Source organism: Palaemon carinicauda, chromosome 32 (genome assembly GCF_036898095.1).
Source record: "Palaemon carinicauda isolate YSFRI2023 chromosome 32, ASM3689809v2, whole genome shotgun sequence".
Classification (NCBI taxonomy): domain Eukaryota; kingdom Metazoa; phylum Arthropoda; class Malacostraca; order Decapoda; family Palaemonidae; genus Palaemon; species Palaemon carinicauda.
This window is the reverse complement of record NC_090756.1, coordinates 23,046,996-23,067,388: the sequence shown is the minus strand read 5'-3', so window position 1 is coordinate 23,067,388 and position 20,393 is coordinate 23,046,996. Positions and strand designations below refer to the sequence as shown.

General features: G+C 38.4%; 1 protein-coding gene and 1 long non-coding RNA gene across 3 annotated transcripts in view; one reads left to right on the top strand and one right to left on the bottom strand.

Annotated features, from left to right (window-relative positions):
- Positions 1-20,393, bottom strand: part of LOC137625319 (ras-specific guanine nucleotide-releasing factor 2-like) — a 96,836-nt gene that overhangs the window by 32,823 nt on the left and 43,620 nt on the right. For both annotated transcript variants that reach the window (XM_068356154.1, XM_068356155.1), the window contains 6 exons: positions 6,946-7,048; positions 6,406-6,539; positions 5,581-5,801; positions 4,744-4,893; positions 1,426-1,637; positions 1,161-1,249 (listed from right to left, as the gene is read on the bottom strand). In XM_068356154.1, coding sequence (XP_068212255.1) covers positions 1,161-1,249; positions 1,426-1,637; positions 4,744-4,893; positions 5,581-5,801; positions 6,406-6,539; positions 6,946-7,048 — 909 coding nt within the window. The remainder of the gene's footprint in view (positions 1-1,160; positions 1,250-1,425; positions 1,638-4,743; positions 4,894-5,580; positions 5,802-6,405; positions 6,540-6,945; positions 7,049-20,393) is intronic.
- LOC137625320 (uncharacterized) overlaps positions 1-20,393 on the top strand; it is an 85,552-nt gene that overhangs the window by 55,645 nt on the left and 9,514 nt on the right. The window lies entirely within an intron of this gene.

The following is a 20,393-nucleotide window of genomic DNA, read 5'->3' as shown; positions in this document are numbered from 1 at the left end:
GCTGAAATTCGAGCCAAAATTTTTTTCTAAAATTTCGGCCAATTTTCGGGCCAAACATTTTTTCGAAAATTTCGGCCGATTTTCGGGCCGAAAATTTTTTCAAAAATTTCGGCCAATTTTTGGGCCAAAAATTTTTCCAAAATTTTTTTCGTAAATTTCGGCCGATTTTCGGGCCGAAAATTTTTTCGAAAATTTCGGCCAAAATTCGAGCAAAATATATATATATATATATATATATGTATATATATATATATATATATATATATATATATATAGATAGATAGATAGATAGATAGATAGATATATGTGTGTACATGTATGTATATATATGTGTGTACATGTATGTATATATATATGTGTATATATATATACATGTTAATCATGTGTAAAAAAGAATTTATATATAAGTCTATGTATGTGTCTGTTTATGTATACCAGTATGTGTACACACATTGAGAAAATACTCTCATTATATGAATTGCTTATATATTTTTCGTCTCAGCTTGAAAAGCGTCTTATTGCTGATTATGTTGAAGTTAAATCCTCTAAGGCTCGTCCAATCATTCTTCACATTCCCCTATAGGATGTTGATATCCCTTCCCTCCTCTGTACTTTCATTTGCACATTCTTGCAGTGACTTGCACTTCATCTAGATAGTGATGCTCATCACACACTCCCCATCATAAGAGAAATAATTCATAAAATAGAATAAAAGAGAAAGTTCCAATAGAAAGTTTCTTCACAAATAGGTGAAAGCACATTTCTTGTGTTATATAGTAATTGTTTACGAGTCTTTCAGTCGAGAAACATGCCAAGCGCCATTTTTAAAAAGTGTCAGAAATCGCGATTGAAAAATAATAATTATAATAATAAAAATAATAATAACAACAATAATAATTATTACTATTATATTGATAATAATGATAATAATAATAAGAATAATATAAATTGGAAAATTGGCAATTTTCAATCGCGATTTCTGACACTTTTTAAAAATGGCGCTTGGCATGTTTCTCGACTGAAAGGCTCATGTGTAAATTGCAACATGTTGCTAATGGCCTTGGCTTGATGGCATGATATGGTACTCAATTGATTAGTCAATCAACACTTTCCTTTATCTGCCAAGGCTTTTTAGGTAATAGATTGTGCACAGCACTTACCAGAGAAAGCACTAAAAGCTGATGACCCTCGAGGAGAATTAAGTCCACTGTCTGTGTCGGGAGGAGGCGAAGATACGTATTCGGGAGATCTGCGAGTTGGTAGAATGAAAAGGAATTTGTAAATTATTAGTTTAAAGCAGTTGTAACTAACCTACATGTGAAAATATAATTTACATGTTTTTTTACATGATTCTGATTTGGTTAATTATAATTTCATTGTTACGCACACAAAGGGTACACGCATCTCAAGTGAGACTTGACTAACCTTTCGACAGACGAGTCTCTTGAGTCATCCATATTTTGTTCATTGAATTCTGGATTGTAATATACCTTCTTCAGAGCTTCCAGAAGAGTAACACCATCAGTGAAGACACGATAAGTCAGGAGGAAGGTGTTCAAGAAGTCAATGGATAAGAAACGTAAATCGGTCAGTCGTTCCAGAAGCCTTTCGGGAGTAGCGTAACGGATGTGTGGTACCTGAAGGGAAAAGATTGAAGGAATGGTAAACTTCATCAATGATTCTAGTATTTGGCAAATTTATATTATTATTGTGATCGTCAACTGAATATGATTTTGGCAAGTTTGATTGTTTATTTCTATGTTGAGAGGAATATGCTAAATATTCTTTGTTCTTACACATATAGAAACCCTTGTCCTTTAATAAGAATATAATTTCAGGGAAGTTGGAACTCAGCTGTTAAAATTCATAATGAGATGTCTGTAGTTTCTGATGGATGGTGTGGAAGCCTAGCCCACATTAGTTTCAGCTGCAGAGCAGTAGGCACATACTCTCTGTGTGTAATAAAGCTGGCTGTATTTTACTAAACATTTTGCACTTTCATTTTACATTGTTTGTGTCTGATTGTAGTGAAGAAACCATGAGTAGGCATTCAAGTTTTCCCTGGTGAATTTGGCCTCAATTTCTGCAGCTTTACGAGTAGGTTGGAGATGAATCTCTATTTTTGCAGTTGGCATGACTGTGATGAGTTCAGGTCCTGGCTGCCTTTGCCGTGGTCTTAGTATGGCAGGAAGAGGAAGAAGAAATGTAAATGGGATTCTTTGGCTACTGGGTCTTCCCCCAAACCTAAGTAATCTTCTGGCTCTTGCTTCTTGCCTTCCAGAGCTTGGACTGATTTGCCTTCTTCTAGAGTTGAGTCCTCTGAAGGAAAAACTGGTGTAGTAGCCGACAATGATGTCTCCAGGGATTGGGCCCTAAGGATCTTGAAGCCTGCCTTAGGGATCAGAGGCGTTCCGTCTGCAGAGAAGTTGCTGAAAGTCTTAGCTGACATGGGGACTCCCAGGACTTCTGCTGCTGAGCCTTCCTGGCCTACTGTCAACCTGCAGAGGGAGCACTGGATTTGGTGTTTGTTGACCAATCGTGCCCTGCCAAAGGAGAATATCCTAGATCCTCCCCTCATTGGAGCCGGCAAGGGAATCCTTGACGACGTCTTTTGGCAAGGTGAATGAATGATGTCATCTTTCTCCTCCTCCCAGCCTTGTATAGTACACTCGACCTTGTCGTCTGCTGCTCAGCCCTCAGACACTGCTGGGGGACTTTGTTCTCAGCGTCCAAGTCTGTCACCGTGGATATTACATCCATGATGGTAAGTCTCTGGACATCTTCCTGGATAAGTCACTGCTTGGAAGCTGTTGCGTATTTCACTGCTTCTCAGGACTTGGCAAATCCTGAGAATAAGAAGTTTACAGACTTAGTTCTGTCTGGCACTAGGCTGTCACCTTCTTAGTGCACCAATCAGCTTACCACTAGGCCAACTAGGTACTCAGAGGAGGGATGCAGTAGTCTTCAAGTTTGCGAGGCAGATTGGTCAATGAGGGGCACTAGCGATAAGGAACTTATCAATTCTGCAGAACCCAGCCCTTTTCCCATCCCATAAGGTTGACAATACTGCAGAGAAGTGGAGGAAGACGAGCCAGATCTCCCTTTTTTCCTTAGGCAGTCATCTTTGAAGGCCCTGGGAGCTCAAAGCCCTCCATCAGAACATCCTCACTGACCTCCCTGAAGTTGGCTTTGAAGAAGTTGCCAGTAACATTTTGGGCTACCTCATTCTTCTTAAGAGGGGAGGATGGGCACAATGTATTCAACCTATTTCTTGAAACTGACCGTACGTTTCAGACATACAGTATATCCTTTTCATGCTTTATGTCCATCTATGAGAGTCTGTCTTTTCGACAGAAACTTATTCCATTACCTGGAAAACTTTTTTCAGGTTATTAGGCGGTGGATAGGAGTCATCACTTTCACACAGGTCCGAATGCTCTGTCATCACAGGATTTTAAATGAGCCAGCTTGGTTATAGAAACTTCCTCCCTACTAAAGATAAGTCTCCTATTAAAGGACCAGGGTTTGTATCCTAACTATACGAACCAGAGTCATTTAAATTTGACTTCCCACCTCAACCACCCCGCGAGGCCTTAGGGGAAAATCAGAGTGGCTACTCAGTGTGCCGCTGAGTTGGTGGGCTTCCTGGCTACCTGCCAGTAACTACCAACATCTCGTTAGGATTTTTAGTAGCAGAATTACAGCTTTATTGAAATTATAATCTTATTAGAGGACAAAGGTTTGCATAGTTTGGAAAAACGGATTTTGAAGCAAAGCGAAAAATCTATTTTTGGGTGAGATGGCCATGTCGTCCTGATGGAAGCTTCCTATAGACAGCTTTCTAAGGGATATTTGGCTACAGTGATACTCCCAGAGAATTGACCATAGGTCTCCAGAATTCTAACTCCTGGCGCGAGTATCCTTAAAATTTTTCTTAAGGATATCGCATAATATCAGGGGACGTATATCTCGATACGACACATGGCAATCTTCACCCCGAATAGCGTTTTTGCTTTGAGGGGGAAGAGTGGCGAAATTGAAGGGGAGCTGTTATCAAGGTTACCCTTCCTCCCCTACTATTACAGGGCTCCAAGATGGCGCTCATTCCTATTTCAGTAGCGCTTTCGCACGGTGTTTCTCCCTGCTTATCTAGTGTTCTAGATACAAATTATTAAAAAAATTGTGATATCTCTGTATTTTTTGTGAACCTTTCACTAGTTGTTGGCACCTGACTAGAAAGACTAGAAACTAGTGATTAGATTTTGCTTGAGATCCGGACATGATTAGTGGTGTATATTGTGGATTGCTCATCCCTGTTGGACCTTTCTCCAAATGTTGTGGATGTAATTACTATCAGATGGATAATGTGTCAAGTGGCTTTTGCGGCTTACTGGTTCTATAAAGGACTTCAATTGACTAAATTATCAGGTAATACTGTTTGCTCTTACTTTTATTGTCAACTGAAGAGATTAACAGTAATGTATAGTTTGTACAAAAATCAAGTGGGTAGCCTATTAGTTGGCATGCAGTATATCTTTACTGTTAATTATATACATTACAGTGTACTGTACAATTAGAGTACATGTACAGTCATTGCTTTTCTTATAAAGCTCATGAATTGAATAAACCATTTGACGACTTTATTTCTTTTAAGTAACATTTAGAAGACTTTGTAGCTTTTAAAAAGACCCCAAAATATAATGAAATATGAAGTTGATGATATCCCGTGACTAACGGCTTTACCTTGCAAGAGTTCAGCGTTCGGGAGAACCTGATGTCGATGTCATCCCTGAAGAGCTTGGGGTCGTTCTTTATGAAATGGGGCATCGTGATTGACGACGTGTCGGACATAGACGATCGGAAAAAGTTGTTGAAGTGAACGTTGTCGAGACACTTTGGTGAAAGGAAAGAGAAAATTGGTTATTCCAATATTTACTACTTTCTAAAAAATAAATTAATCATTTACATCTATACATATATGTGGTTATATGTATGTATTAGGATTGTTTGAACTTGTAGTTTACATATTTTTCAAAATTTTTTCCTTACATTCTTTATCATAGATTTTTTTTACTTTTAATGGAATTTCACTAGATTTATGATGGCTTAATGACCTCACTACTTCCAGTGCTGGTTTGGCCTAGGTGTTATAATCTAATTTAATCTAACACCTCTAATTACATAACAGTTTATACATCACACTCGTCTATTAACCCTTTTACCCCCAAAGGACGTACTGGTACGTTTCACAAAACTCATCCCTTTACCCCCTTGGACGTACCGGTACGTCCTTGCAAAACACTGCTATTTAAATTTTTTTTGCATATTTTTGATAATGTTTTGAGAAACTTCAGGCATTTTCCAAGAGAATGAGACCAACCTGACCTCTCTATGACGAAAATTAAGGCTGTTAGAGCAATTTAAAAAAAGATATACTGCAAAATGTGCTTGGAAAAAAAAAAACGCCTGGGGGTTAAGGGTTGGAAAGTTCCAAATAGCCGGGGGGTAAAAGGGTTAATACGTATTCATCTATTCGATCAGTCATTCAGTCATTGCACACGTACAGTACGTATATCTTACATGACTGATGTCACTGATCCAAGCCTGCTTTTCCTGCATTGTGGGAGCGACAAGGTGAATAACGATCGGAAGGCCACTCTTCTGTTCCACCACAATCTTGAAGTCGAGATTCGTTTGTTCCACGGCAAAGTTTGGTCCCATTCCCGAAGCGTCGCTGTTGCTGGCCACCGAGGTGTCGCTGGCGCTGCTGCTTTGAGAGGAGAAGGAACTCACGGTGGAATCTTGGGAGAGAATAAGGCTTTATTAGTATCTCACAAAAGCTGAAGCATGTTAGATAGCAGGAAAGAAAATTATACTTTTCTCGGAATTTTGAAAATTTTATAAATTGGTAGATGAAAGATAGTTTTATTCTGAAAATTTATTGAAAGACAAGTAGGCCTGTTTAATGCAAATTTCACATTCTAAAGAGACAATAAATAGTTTTACTCTAAATTTATTGAAAGACAAGTAGGCCTATTTGATGCAAATTTCACTTTCTAAAGATTTTTAAAAATATTTTGTTCTATTCTGGTCATGGATGGCTGAAATATATATCTTTGGTATTGTCTTTTAGCTTTTATTTTCTATGACTAGTATTTTCACCATGTGCTTCCTGTGAGGGTTGGTTCCTTTATTTTTTGGGGTTTCTTAGAGTCTGGCCCATATCATTGGCCTTTACATTTAGTAAATGATAAAGGAAACTACAGTGCTAGTGATGGTAAATTAATGTTTTCTCCAGTTGAAGGGATTCTAATGTTTTCCTCACAGAAGTGACCTAATCTCAACAGATTAACAATTCCGTAAACAAAGGATTGAATTTGTTGCATCGTTCGACTCTCTACTCACCTTCGTCATCCGCGTGACAAAATTCTTCGCTGGGATCTTCAATGAGCGTAGCATCGTTAAGGGCGATTTTCCCAACCCCTGATACCAGATGTAGCTTGCCAGCAGATGTCCTTGTAGCCATTATGAAATGATTGCTGAGGGAAAAATAAGCAGGAGGACTTGAGTGTCACATGAAAAAGATTGATCATCATTTGTCAATGAAATTGTTCCTAAATCATGTGAGTTCTATGAACTTTCCTTTTATCCTATGAAATAATTTATTGGTTTATCTATTTAGTATACAATTAACCTTTCTCTATATTATTAAAACTCCCTTTTGCAAAATACACTTGGATGATAAAACGCATTTTGAGCGAAGCGAAAAATCTATTTTTGGGTGAGATAGCCATGTCGTCCTGATGGAAGGTTCCTTCAGTAGCTTCCATAGGGTATATTTGACTAGTAGTCAAATATACCCTAAGGAAGCTACTGAAGGAACTTTCCATCAGGACGACATGGCTTGAGCCCAAAAAGATATAGGATAACTAAACTGGAACCTACCTGAAGAGGAAGCATTGCCGTACTGCCTCCTTTTCGCTCTTGAAGTGTCCCAGACGTGTCTTGTTAATAGAAGGAACGTCTCCCAAGATTTGGATCAAGGAACCTGTTCAAATTATGGGGTCGAATTGAGAACTTCATTACTAGATATTGTTTTATAGTCGAGCATTTGGACGATTAAATCCTTCCATCTTAATGAATGAATATTGTATGCCTTTCCAAGTGGCAGACAAGATACCTTCAATATTATCAGTTCAGTTCATGATTTTTTTTTTATTGCCTTTGTTCCTTTTTGGTTTAATATTAAGGATATTGGTACTACTTGAAGTATAGTTTTGATTATAAAATGTAATGAGAAAATACTTAGGTAATATCTTCTTTAAAAAAATAGAAAACATGGATGATTGAATTGTTACATATGGGTGTGCTTTTTTTTTTCCTAGCCCAAGAAAGGCTATTTTTCCCCATACTGTAATTTGAAATGATCTTTTTATTCATTTTCATGAATGGAAAGTGTTTTTACTCTTTTCATAAATTGCTAAAGCATGTTACCTCTTCCATAAACCAAGAGGTACTCCACTATAGTGACTTTATTTCAGTCATATTTTGTAACACAATAAGCATTATACAGTAATGCTTTATGCAGTTCATAATGACATTATTACAATTCCAGCTCCTTGGTGGACATACTACAGTAGTGCAATTTTACTATGAATTAAACTGACTAAATAACCTGCCTATTTGTTATGTCGAATTACTGGATTCTTTGGTTTGTATATTGTAGGAAAGAGATTGAAGTGACTGAGAATCCCATGTATAAAGGGTTCTTGATATCTCTTGATTAAGATTCCCTGTCATAAAGGTCCTTATTGAGATTCCCTGCCATAAAGGTCCTTATTATGATTCCCTGCCATAAAGGTCCTTATTGAGATTCCCTGTCACAAAGGTCCTTATTAAGATTCCCTGCCCTAAAGGTCCTGATTAAGATTCCCTGCCCTAAAGGTCCTGATTAAGATTCCCTGCCCTAAAGGTCCTGATTAAGATTCCCTGCCCTAAAGGTCCTGATTAAGGTTCCCTGCCCTAAAGGTCCTGATTAAGATTCCCTGCCCTAAAGGTCCTGATTAAGATTCCCTGCCCTAAAGGTCCTGATTAAGATTCCCTGCCCTAAAGGTCCTGATTAAGATTCCCTGCCCTAAAGGTCCTGATTAAGATTCCCTGCCCTAAAGGTCCTGATTAAGATTCCCTGCCCTAAAGGTCCTGATTAAGATTCCCTGCCCTAAAGGTCCTGATTAAGATTCCCTGCCCTAAAGATCCTGATTAAGATTCCCTGCCCTAAAGGTCCTGATTAAGATTCCCTGCCCTAAAGGTCCTGATTAAGATTCCCTGCCCTAAAGGTCCTGATTAAGATTCCCTGCCCTAAAGATCCTGATTAAGATTCCCTGCCCTAAAGGTCCTGATTAAGATTCCCTGCCCTAAAGGTCCTGATTAAGATTCCCTGCCCTGAAGGTCCTCATTAAGATTCCCTGCCATAAAGGTCCTGATTAAGATTCCCTGCCATAAAGGTCCTCATTAAGATTCCCTGCCATAAAGGTCCTCATTAAGATTCCCTGCCATAAAGGTCCTCATTAAGATTCCCTGCCATAAAGGTCCTTATTATGATTCCCTGCCATAAAGGTCCTCATTAAGATTCCCTGCCATAAAGGTCCTCATTAAGATTCCCTGCCATAAAGGTCCTCATTAAGATTCCCTGCCATAAAGGTCCTTATTATGATTCCCTGCCATAAAGGTCCTTATTAAGATTCCCTGTCATAAAGGTCCTTATCAAGATTCCTTGCCACAAAGGTCCTTATAAAGATACCCTGCCATTAAGGTCCTTATTAAGATACCCTGCCATAAAGGCCTTTATTGAGATTCCCTGACATAAACGTCCTTATTATGATTCCCTGCCATAAAGGTCCTTATTAAGATTCCCTACCGTAAAGGTCCTCATTAAGATTCCATGCCCTAAAGGTCCTGATTAAGATTCCCTCCCATAAAGGTCCATATTAAGATTCCCTGCCATAATGGTCCTTATTAAGATTCCATCCCCTAAAGGTCCTGATTAAGATTTGCTGCCATAAAGGTCCTTATTAAGATTCCCTGTCATAAAGGTCCTTATTATGATTCCCTGCCATAAAGGTCCTTATTAAGATTCCTTGCCATAAAGGTCCTTATTAAGATTCCTTGCCATTAAGGCCCTTATTAAGATTCCCTGCCATAAAGGTCATTATTAAGATTCCATGCCCTAAAGGTCCTAATTAAGATTCCCTGCCATAAAGGTCATTATCAAGATTCCATGCCCTAAAGGTCCTAATTAAGATTCCCTGCCATAAAGGTCATTATTAAGATTCCATGCCCTAAAGGTCCTGATTAAGATTCTCTGCTATAAAGGTCATTATTAAGATTCCATCCCCTAAAGGTCCTGATTAAGATTACCTGCCATAAAGGTCATTATTAAGATTCCATCCCCTAAAGGTCCTGATTAAGATTCCCTGCCATAAAGGTCATTATGAAGATTCCATCCCCTAAAGGTCCTGATTAAGATTACCTGCCATAAAGGTCATTATTAAGATTCCATCCCCTAAAGGTCCTGATTAAGATTACCTGCCATAAAGGTCCTGATTAAGATTCTCTGCTATAAAGGTCTTTATTAAGATTCCCTGCCATTAAGGCCCTTATTAAGATTCCCTGCCATAAAGGTCCTTATTAAGATTCCCTGCCCTAAAGGTCCTGATTAAGATTACCTGCCATAAAGGTCCTTATTAAGATTCCCTTCCATAAAGGTCCTTATTATGATTCCTTGCCATAAAGGTCCTTATTAAGATTCCCTGCCATAAAGGTCCTTATTAAGATTCCCTGCCCTAAAGGTCCTGATTAAGATTGCCTGCCATAAAGGTCCTTATTAAGATTCCCTGCCATAAAGGTCCTTATTAAGATTCCATGCCCTAAAGGTCCTTATTAAGATTCCCTGTCACAAAGGTCATTATTAAGATTCCCTGCCATAAAGGTCATTATTGAAATTCCCTGTCATAAAGGTCCTTATTAAGATTCCATGCCATAAAGGTCCTTATTAAGATTCCCTGTCATAAAGGTCATTATTGAGTCCCTGTCATAAAGGTCCTTATTAAGATTCCATGCCCTAAAGGTCTTTATTAAGATTCCCTGCCATGAAGGTCATTATTGAGATTCCCTGTCATAAAGGTCCTTATTAAGATTCCCTGCCATAAAGGCCCTTATTAAGATTCCCTGCCATAAAGGTCCTTATTAAGATTCCCTGCCCTAAAGGTCCTGATTAAGATTTGCTGCCATAAAGGTCCTTATTAAGATTCCCTGCCATAAAGGTCCTTATTATAATTCCTTGCCATAAAGGTCCTTATTAAGATTCCCTGCCATAAAGTCATTATTGAGATTCCCTGTCATAAAGGTCCTTATTAAGATTCCCTGCCATAAAGGTCCTTATTAAGATTCCCTGCCCTAAAGGTCCTGATTAAGATTGCCTGCCATAAAGGTCCTTATTAAGATTCCCTGCCATAAAGGTCCTTATTAAGATTCCATGCCCTAAAGGTCCTTATTAAGATTCCCTGTCATAAAGGTCATTATTAAGATTCCCTGCCATAAAGGTCATTATTGAAATTCCCTGTCATAAATGTCCTTATTAAGATTCCATGCCATAAAGGTCCTTATTAAGATTCCATGCCATAAAGGTCCTTACTGAGATTCCATGCCCTAAAGGTCCTTATTAAGATTCCCTGTCATAAAGGTCATTATTGAGTCCCTGTCATAAAGGTCCTTATTAAGATTCCCTGCCATAAAGGTCCTTATTAAGATTCCCTGCCATAAAGGTCCTTATCAAGATTCCATGCCCTAAAGGATCTTATTAAGATTCCCTGTCATGAAGGTCATTATTAAGATTCCCTGCCATAAAGGTCATTATTAAGATTCACTGCCATAAAGGTCCTTATTAAGATTCCCTGTCATAAAGGTCATTATTAAGATTCCCTGCCATAAAGGTCCTTATTAAGATTCCATGCCCTAAAGGTCCTTATTAAGATTCCCTGTCACAAAGGTCATTATTAAGATTCCCTGCCATAAAGGTCATTATTGAAATTCCCTGTCATAAAGGTCCTTATTAAGATTCCATGCCATAAAGGTCCTTATTAAGATTCCCTGTCATAAAGGTCATTATTGAGTCCCTGTCATAAAGGTCCTTATTAAGATTCCATGCCCTAAAGGTCTTTATTAAGATTCCCTGCCATGAAGGTCATTATTGAGATTCCCTGTCATAAAGGTCCTTATTAAGATTCCCTGCCATAAAGGCCCTTATTAAGATTCCCTGCCATAAAGGTCCTTATTAAGATTCCCTGCCCTAAAGGTCCTGATTAAGATTTGCTGCCATAAAGGTCCTTATTAAGATTCCCTGCCATAAAGGTCCTTATTATAATTCCTTGCCATAAAGGTCCTTATTAAGATTCCCTGCCATAAAGTCATTATTGAGATTCCCTGTCATAAAGGTCCTTATTAAGATTCCCTGCCATAAAGGTCCTTATTAAGATTCCCTGCCCTAAAGGTCCTGATTAAGATTGCCTGCCATAAAGGTCCTTATTAAGATTCCCTGCCATAAAGGTCCTTATTAAGATTCCATGCCCTAAAGGTCCTTATTAAGATTCCCTGTCATAAAGGTCATTATTAAGATTCCCTGCCATAAAGGTCATTATTGAAATTCCCTGTCATAAAGGTCCTTATTAAGATTCCATGCCATAAAGGTCCTTATTAAGATTCCATGCCATAAAGGTCCTTACTGAGATTCCATGCCCTAAAGGTCCTTATTAAGATTCCCTGTCATAAAGGTCATTATTGAGTCCCTGTCATAAAGGTCCTTATTAAGATTCCCTGCCATAAAGGTCCTTATTAAGATTCCCTGCCATAAAGGTCCTTATCAAGATTCCATGCCCTAAAGGATCTTATTAAGATTCCCTGTCATGAAGGTCATTATTAAGATTCCCTGCCATAAAGGTCATTATTAAGATTCCCTGCCATAAAGGTCCTTATTAAGATTCCCTGTCATAAAGGTCATTATTAAGATTCCCTGCCATAAAGGTCCTTATTAAGATTCCATGCCCTAAAGGTCCTTATTAAGATTCCCTGTCTTAAAGGTCATTATTAAGATTCCCTGCCATAAAGGTCATTATTAAGATTCCCTGCCCTAAAGGATCTTATTAGGATTCCCTGTCATAAAGGTCATTATTAAGATTCCCTGCCATAAAGGTCATTATTAAGATTCCCTGCCATAAAGGTCATTATTAAGATTCCCTGCCATAAAGGTCCTTATTAAGATTCCCTGTCATAAAGGTCATTATTAAGATTCCCTGCCCTAAAGGATCTTATTAAGATTCCCTGTCATAAAGGTCATTATTAAGATTCCCTGTCATAAAGGTCATTATTGAGATTCCCTGTTATAAAAGTCCTTAAGATTCCCTGCCCTAAAGGTCCTGATTAAGAATCCATGCCATAAAGGTCCTTATTAAGATTCCATGCCATAAAGGTCATTATTAAGATTCCTTGCCATGAAGGTCCTTATTAAGATTCCCTGTCATAAAGGTCATTATTAAGATTCCCTGCCATAAAGGTCTTTATTAAGATTCCCTGCCATAAAGGTCCTTACTGAGATTCCATGCCCTAAAGGTCCTTATTAAGATTCCCTGTCATAAAGGTCATTATTAAGATTCCCTGCCATAAAGGTCATTATTAAGATTCCCTGCCATAAAGGTCCTTATCAAGATTCCCTGTCATAAAGGTCATTATTAAGATTCCCTGCCATAAAGGTCATTATTAAGATTCCCTGCCCTAAAGGATCTTATTAAGATTCCCTGTCATAAAGGTCATTATTAAGATTCCCTGCCATAAAGGTCATTATTAAGATTCCCTGCCATAAAGGTCCTTATTAAGATTCCCTGTCATAAAGGTCATTATTAAGATTCCCTGCCATAAAGGTCCTTATTAAGATTCCCTGCCATAAAGGTCCTTATTAAGATTCCCTGCCCTAAAGGTCCTTACTGAGATTCCATGCCCTAAAGGTCCTTATTAAGATTCCCTGTCATAAAGGTCATTATTAAGATTCCCTGCCATAAAGGTCCTAATTGAAATTCCCTGTCATAAAGGTCCTTATTAAGATTCCTTGCCATAAAGGTCCTTATTAAGATAACCTGTCATAAAGGTCCTTATTAAGATTCCATGCCCTAAAGGTTCTTATTAAGATTCCCTGCCATGAAGGTCATTATTGAGATTCCCTGTCATAAAGGTCCTTATTAAGATTCCCTGCCATAAAGGTCCTTATTAAGATTCCCTGCCATAAAGGTCCTTATTAAGATTCCATGCCCTAAAGGATCTTATTAAGATTCCCTGCCATAAAGGTCCATATCAAGATTCCCTGCCATAAAGGTCATTATTGAGATTCCCTGTTATAAAAGTCCTTAAGATTCCCTGCCCTAAAGGTCCTGATTAAGAATCCCTGCCATAAAGGTCCTTATTAAGATTCTTTGCCATAAAGGTCCTTATTAAGATTCTTTGCCATAAAGGTCCTTATTAATATTCCCTGCCATAAAGGTCCTTATTAAGATTCCCCGCCATAAAGGTCCTTATTAAGATTCCATGCCATAAAGGTCCTTATTAAGATTCCCTGCCATAAAGGTCCTTATTAAGATTCCCTGCCCTAAAGGTCCTGATTAAGATTCCCTGCCATAAAGGTCCTTATTAAGATTCCCTGCCATAAAGGTCATTGTTGAGATTCCCTGTTATAAAAGTCCTTAAGATTCCCTGCCCTAAAGGTCCTGATTAAGAATCCCTGCCATAAAGGTCCTTATTAAGATTCCATGCCATAAAGGTCATTATTAAGATTCCTTGCCATAAAGGTCCTTATTAAGATTCCCTGCCCTAAAGGTCCTGATTAAGATTCCATGCCCTAAAGGTCATTATTAAGATTCTCTCTCATAAAGGTCCTTATTAAGATTCCATGCCATAAAGGTCCTTATTAAGATCTCCTGCCATAAAGGTCCTTATTAAGATTCCCTGCCATAAAGGTCCTTATTAAGATTCCATGCCAAAAAGGTCCTTATTAAGATTCCCTGCCATAAAGGTCCTTATCAAGATTCCCTGCCATAAAGGTCCTTATTAAGATACCATGCCATAAAGGTCATTATCAAGATTCTCTCTCATAAAGGTCCTTATTAAGATTCCATGCTATAAAGGTCCTTATTAAGATTTGCTGCCGTAAAGGATCTTATTAAGATTCCCTGTCATAAAGGTCCTTATTAAGATTCCCTGCCATAAAGGTCCTTATCAAGATTCCCTGCCATAAAGGTCCTGATTAAGATTCCCTGCCATAAAGGTCTTTTTTAAGATTCCCTGCCATAAAGGTCCTGATCAAGATTCCCTACCATAAAGGTCCTGATTAAGATTCCCTGCCATAAAGGTCCTGATTAAGATTCCCTGCCATAAAGGTCCTTTTTAAGATTCCCTGCCATAAAGGTCCTGATTAAGATTCCCTGCCATAAAGGTCCTTATTAAGATTCCCTGCCATAAAGGTCCTGATCAAGATTCCCTGCCATAAAGGTCCTGATTAAGATTCCCTGCCATAAAGGTCCTTATTCGGATTCCCTGCCATAAAGGTCCTTATTCGGATTCCCTGCCATAAAGGTCCTTATTAAGATTCCCTGCCATAAAGGTCCTGATTAAGATTGCCTGCCATAAAGGTCCTGATTAAGATTCCCTGTCATAAAGGTCCTTATTCGGATTCCCTGCCATAAAGGTCCTTATTAAGATTCCATGCCATAAAGGTCCTTATTTGGATTCCCTGCCATAAAGGTCTTTATTAAGATTCCCTGCCATAAAGTTCCTTATCAAGATTCCCTGCCATAAAGGTCCTTATCAAGATTCCCTGCCATAAAGTTCCTGATTAAGATTCCCTGCCATAAAGGTCCTTATTCGGATTCCCTGCCATAAAGGTCCTTATTAAGATTCCATGCCATGAAGGTCCTTATTCGGATTCCCTGTCATAAAGGTCTTTATTAAGATTCCCTGCCATAAAGGTCCTTATCAAGATTCTCTGTCATAAAGGTCCTTATCAAGATTCCTTGCCATAGAGGTCCTTATTAAGATTCCCTGCCATAAAGGTCCTTGGTGCCTTTTGACACTGAAAATCCTTGGCATGAAGGTCTACTTGTTCCTTTTCATTTACTATTGGTACTATTTTATAAGACCTTTGTCTTCCTAGGTAGATGTACAACAACTGTTGGGCTACACCTTTTCTCACTTTTCTCAGTAATTATATTGTCCCACCCTCTGAGGAGAAGTGGCAACCGAGAAACTGATTGTAGGATCTGACTTTTATTTATTTTTTGTTTTATTTTGTAAATTCATTCTCTCTAACATTTATTACTTTCTCCATTAAGGTACTTTTAATTTAGACTGGTGATGTCTCTTAATGCATTTTTTTTTCTAATTAATGAAAATTATCCTCTGATAACTACATTCGATAATGGCAGTGAAGTAATTATGTAGTAGTAATGGTAATAGTAATATTAATGATGATTTTAATTATTAACCCTTTTACCCCCTTGACTATTTGGAAATTTCCAACCCTTAACCCCCAGGGGGTTATTTTTTTCCCAGCACATTTTGCAGTATATTTTTTTTTAAATTGCTCTAAAAGCCTTAAATTTTTGTCATAGAGAGGTCAGGTTGGTCTCATTCTCTTGGAAAATGCCTGACTTTTCTCAAAATATTATCTAAAATATGTAAAAAAAAATTTAAATAGCATTTTTTTGCAAGGATGTACCGGTACGTCCATGAGGGTAAAGGGATGAGTTTTGTGAAACGTACCAGTACGTCCTTTGGGGGTAAAAGGATTAATGATTGAAAATATAGTGATAATGATATTCATAATACTTTCCCATCTTTCTGAGCTTTGTACCTACGGTTTTTGTGACTTGAAAATTGTAATTTGTCTCGCATAATTCTTCCAAAGTCTTTAAGATAAGTTTCTGATGATACTTAATTATAAAATGTCCTTACCATTGGTCTCTGTGATAACATGACCGTCCAGAAGAGAATAGGTTGAGACAAATTCAAAGATGAAGTAGAAAAAATAACCTGACAAGAAAAGATGTAACAAGGTCGTTACTTGTAAAGAGAAAGCTTAATTACGTAACGGGGTTGTAACTCGTAAAGAGAAAGCTTAAGTACGTAACGAGGTCGTAACTCGTAAAGAGAAAGCTTAAGTACGTAACGAGGTTGTAACTCGTACAGAGAAAGCTTAAGTACGTAACGAGGTCGTAACTCGTAAAGAGAAAGCTTAATTACGTAACGAGGTCGTAACTCGTACAGAGAAAGCTTAAGTACGTAACGAGGTCGTAACTCGTAAAGAGAAAGCTTAATTACGTAACGAGGTCGTAACTCGTAAAGAGAAAGCTTAAGTACGTAACGAGGTCGTAACTCGTAAAGAGAAAGCTTAAGTACGTAACGAGGTCGTAACTCGTAAAGAGAAAGCTTAGGTTTACAGTACAGTGATACCTCGGTAGTCGAACGACTCTATACTCGAACAATTCGGAGTTCGACCAAAATTTTCGAGAAATTTTTGCTGCGGTGCTCGACCAAAAATTCGGTACTCGACCAGCCGAACACGTGACGACCGCATGGGCTTTGTGATGATCGCGCCATCTCGGCCACTCTCGCTTGTTCGGGAAGCATCAGTTCTCTCGAGAGCGTCACTCAGACAACGCGCGATCAGCATTCGTTGTGATTTAGTGATTTTCAGTGCTTTTAATTGCTTTTTTAGCTTTCATAATGAGTCCCAAGAAAGTAATGAGTGTTAAGGGGAAGGAGAAGAGGAAAACAGTGCGAACAACGATCGAGTTGAAGAAGGAAATTATAGCGAAATATGAGAATGGTGTACGAGTGTCCGATTTAGCGGTAGAATACGGAATGGCGAAGTCGACCATTTCTACGTTTTTAAAGCATAAAGAAATGATTAAGAAGGCGAATGTTGCAACGGGAGTTACGGCGGTAACTAAGCAAAGGCCACAAGTGATTGAGGAGATGGAAAAGTTGCTTTTAATATTTATTAAAGAAAAACAGTTGGCCGGGGAAAGTGTTAGTGAAGCGTTCATTTGTGAAAAAGCGTTGCATATCTATGAAGAATTAGTGAAGAAAAGTCCGAGTACCAGTGAAAGTGATTCATTTACATTTAAAGCGAGCAGGGGTTGGTTTGAAAAGTTTCGTAATAGAACAGGTATTCATCGTGTTACTAGGCATGGGGAGGCAGCTAGTTCGGATCAAATTGCAGCCGATAAATACGTGGGGGAATTCGATCGGTACATAAATGAACAAAATTTGATCGCACAACAAGTCTTTAATTGTGATGAGACTGGGTTATTTTGGAAGAAAATGCCAGCCAATACGTACATTACCAAGGACGAGACGAAGATGCCAGGTCACAAGCCAATGAAAGATAGGCTAACATTGTTGCTGTGTGCAAATGCAAGTGGCGATTGCAAGATCAAACCCTTGTTAGTGTACCACTCGGACAACCCCCGGGTGTTCAAACGAAATAATATTTGTAAAAGTGCACTACCAGTTATGTGGCGCTCGAACACTAAATCTTGGGTCACAAGACAATTCTTTACTGAGTGGATAAACGAAGTGTTTGCCCCCCAGGTTAAGGCTTACCTCATTGAAAAGAGCTTGCCAATGAAATGTCTTCTGGTTATGGACAATGCTCCTGCACATCCTCCAGGTCTCGAGGATGACTTGAAAGAAGAATACAGCTTTATCAAAATCAAATTCTTGCCCCCCAATACTACTCCCATACTCCAGCCCATGGACCAACAGGTCATTTCAAACTTCAAAAAACTCTATACCAAGGCCCTTTTCAGAAAGTGTTTTGAAGTGACCAGTGACACGAAGTTGACCCTAAAGGAATTCTGGAAGGAACACTTCAGCATCCTCAACTCTGTTAACATGATTGACCAAGCTTGGCGAGGTGTGACCTATAGGACATTGAACTCTGCCTGGCGTAAGCTGTGGCCATCATGTGTCACAGAGAGGGAGTTTGAAGGTTTCCAACCAGAGGCGGGTCCAAGCACTGCTACCCCTGTAATTTCTGATGACACTGATGTCGTTGAGGAAATTGTTGTCATGGGCAGGAGTTTGGGGCTTGAGGTCGACAAGGATGATATTGATGAGCTTGTAGAAAGCCATTCTACCGAGTTGACTGTGGAGGAATTGTTGCACCTGCAACAACAACAGCAGCAGGATCTGGTTGTGGAGCAGGAATCTTCAGAAGAGGATGAGGTAAGGGAGGATGTTCCAAGTTCTCTCATCAATGAAATTTGTTCCAAGTGGGCAGATGTGCAGGCTTTTGCTGAAAAATACCACCCAGAAATTGCAGTAGCAAACCGGGCAGTGCATATGTTTAATGATAGTGTCATGTATCATTTTCGAAGAATACTGCAGAGGAGGAAGAAACAATTAACAATAGACCAGTTTTTCACAAAAGAAAAGAAAGCTGCTACATCAAAGCCTGTTTCTCCTCCAAAGAAGAGACAAAGAAGAGAAGAAACCCCTGAAATAGATCTGCCCACCCTTTCATTGGAGAGAGAAACAACTCCTGAAGGAGAACTACCCCGCCACATCATGGAAGGGGACTCTCCTTCCAAGCAGTAACCTCCCCCTTCCATCCTCTCCACATCCATCCCTGTATGCCATCGAACCGCTGCTCAAAGGTATGTTCACTACAGTACAGAAAATGGTTTAAAATTGTTTTATTTTAGTACAGTAAATGGTTTAAAATTGTTTTATAGGATTTTCTGACCAATTTCATACACATTTAGATAATTATTGTTGTTTAGGTACACGTTTTATTAATATTTTGGGCCTGTTCGAGTGCTTGGGAACGGAATAGAATATATACCATTATTTCTTATGGGGAAAAAAAATTCGGTACTCGAACAAATCGGAGGTCGAACACGGATCTCGAACGGATTATGGTCGAGTACCGAGGTATCACTGTATTAGGATAGAACAGACGAATAAGACTGGCAAGAGCTCAGGGTGAAAGCCAGAAACATTAATCTATAAATTGCTGAGAATCTCTATTGCATTTGACTCGTCAGTGCCAAGTAAACTCTACATATACCCCTAAATGCACTCTCCTCCCCTTCCCCATTGCTCATAAATGCAGCAACCTGTAAACACAGGATGTGGAGGCCTATTAACATGTTTATCAACAACCTCCTCTTAAATTTTGAGGGGCTTCATTAAAGTGGTCGATTGCTGACGAGAGGAAAGGCCTGAACACTTCATGCTACTAACTTTGTGTAAGGAAAATCAAAAGGAAATGTGTTTGTGTAGAAATGCTCTACAGTTTTGTCTGCTCTGGACCTCTTCTTAGAACCTGTATTTACTCTTTTCATAGCAAGCGCTCCAAGGAGAGGTCCAGTGGCGGACAAAACTGTGGAACATTTTTACATAAGCACATATTCTTTTCATTTTCTTTTTGTGGACTACTATATAATAAGTTATCTTTGTGCCAATTAAGGTTACACCTGTGATGCTACTAAGTCTTTAGAGTAGACATAAACTGGACTTAGAGTGAGGAATTTTCTTTTTCCACAACTGAAGGAAAAGTAATTTTCAGTTGTTTCACCTACAAAAATGGAGCAGTTGGAGTTTATGTTTAGGCAGCATTGCCAAAATAACAAGAAAATTGTGTCCGTAATGGAAAATACCTTTTGGTCAAATGAAAGGTGGATTATAAGCACCGGGAAAAAATGCAAACAAACGATTGTACGAAATCTTAGCGTGAGACGGAAAACGGCCACTGAACTGAATAATGGCAAAATTTCTGACATCTGAGTAACTAAAGGAAAGCATAACTAAATAGTCTTATTAGACCAAATGAGAAGATATGGGACTGTTCTTCAGAATTGCAAAACAATAGCTGTAATAATTCCTATAGAAACGAGATAAACATACAGCCTGACTAGCAGAATTACTATGGACAAACAATGAAGAAGTTCAAGTACATTCCAGACAGGCCTATTGAAAACTAGTAATACTGTAATGATAAAGAAAAAAAATCATTCCATGTAACTTGGTACCTAAATTAATGTTGTTGTAATTTTGTAGAAGATGGATAAGAAAATTTGTGTTGAAAGAAAAACGTAGAAACTTTCTTGAAGATATTGATTTTAAATTACAAGTTTCAGATTTGACTATGTATTCAAAATTAGAACTAACAAATAAAATAGTTTAAACATGATGCAAATGATGGGCGAAAGTAAACAATAAGGTAGAAGAAACAAACCCTAAGAAACACCACTTAAAGCGAGGAAAGAACCAGATGATTTGCTTGATAT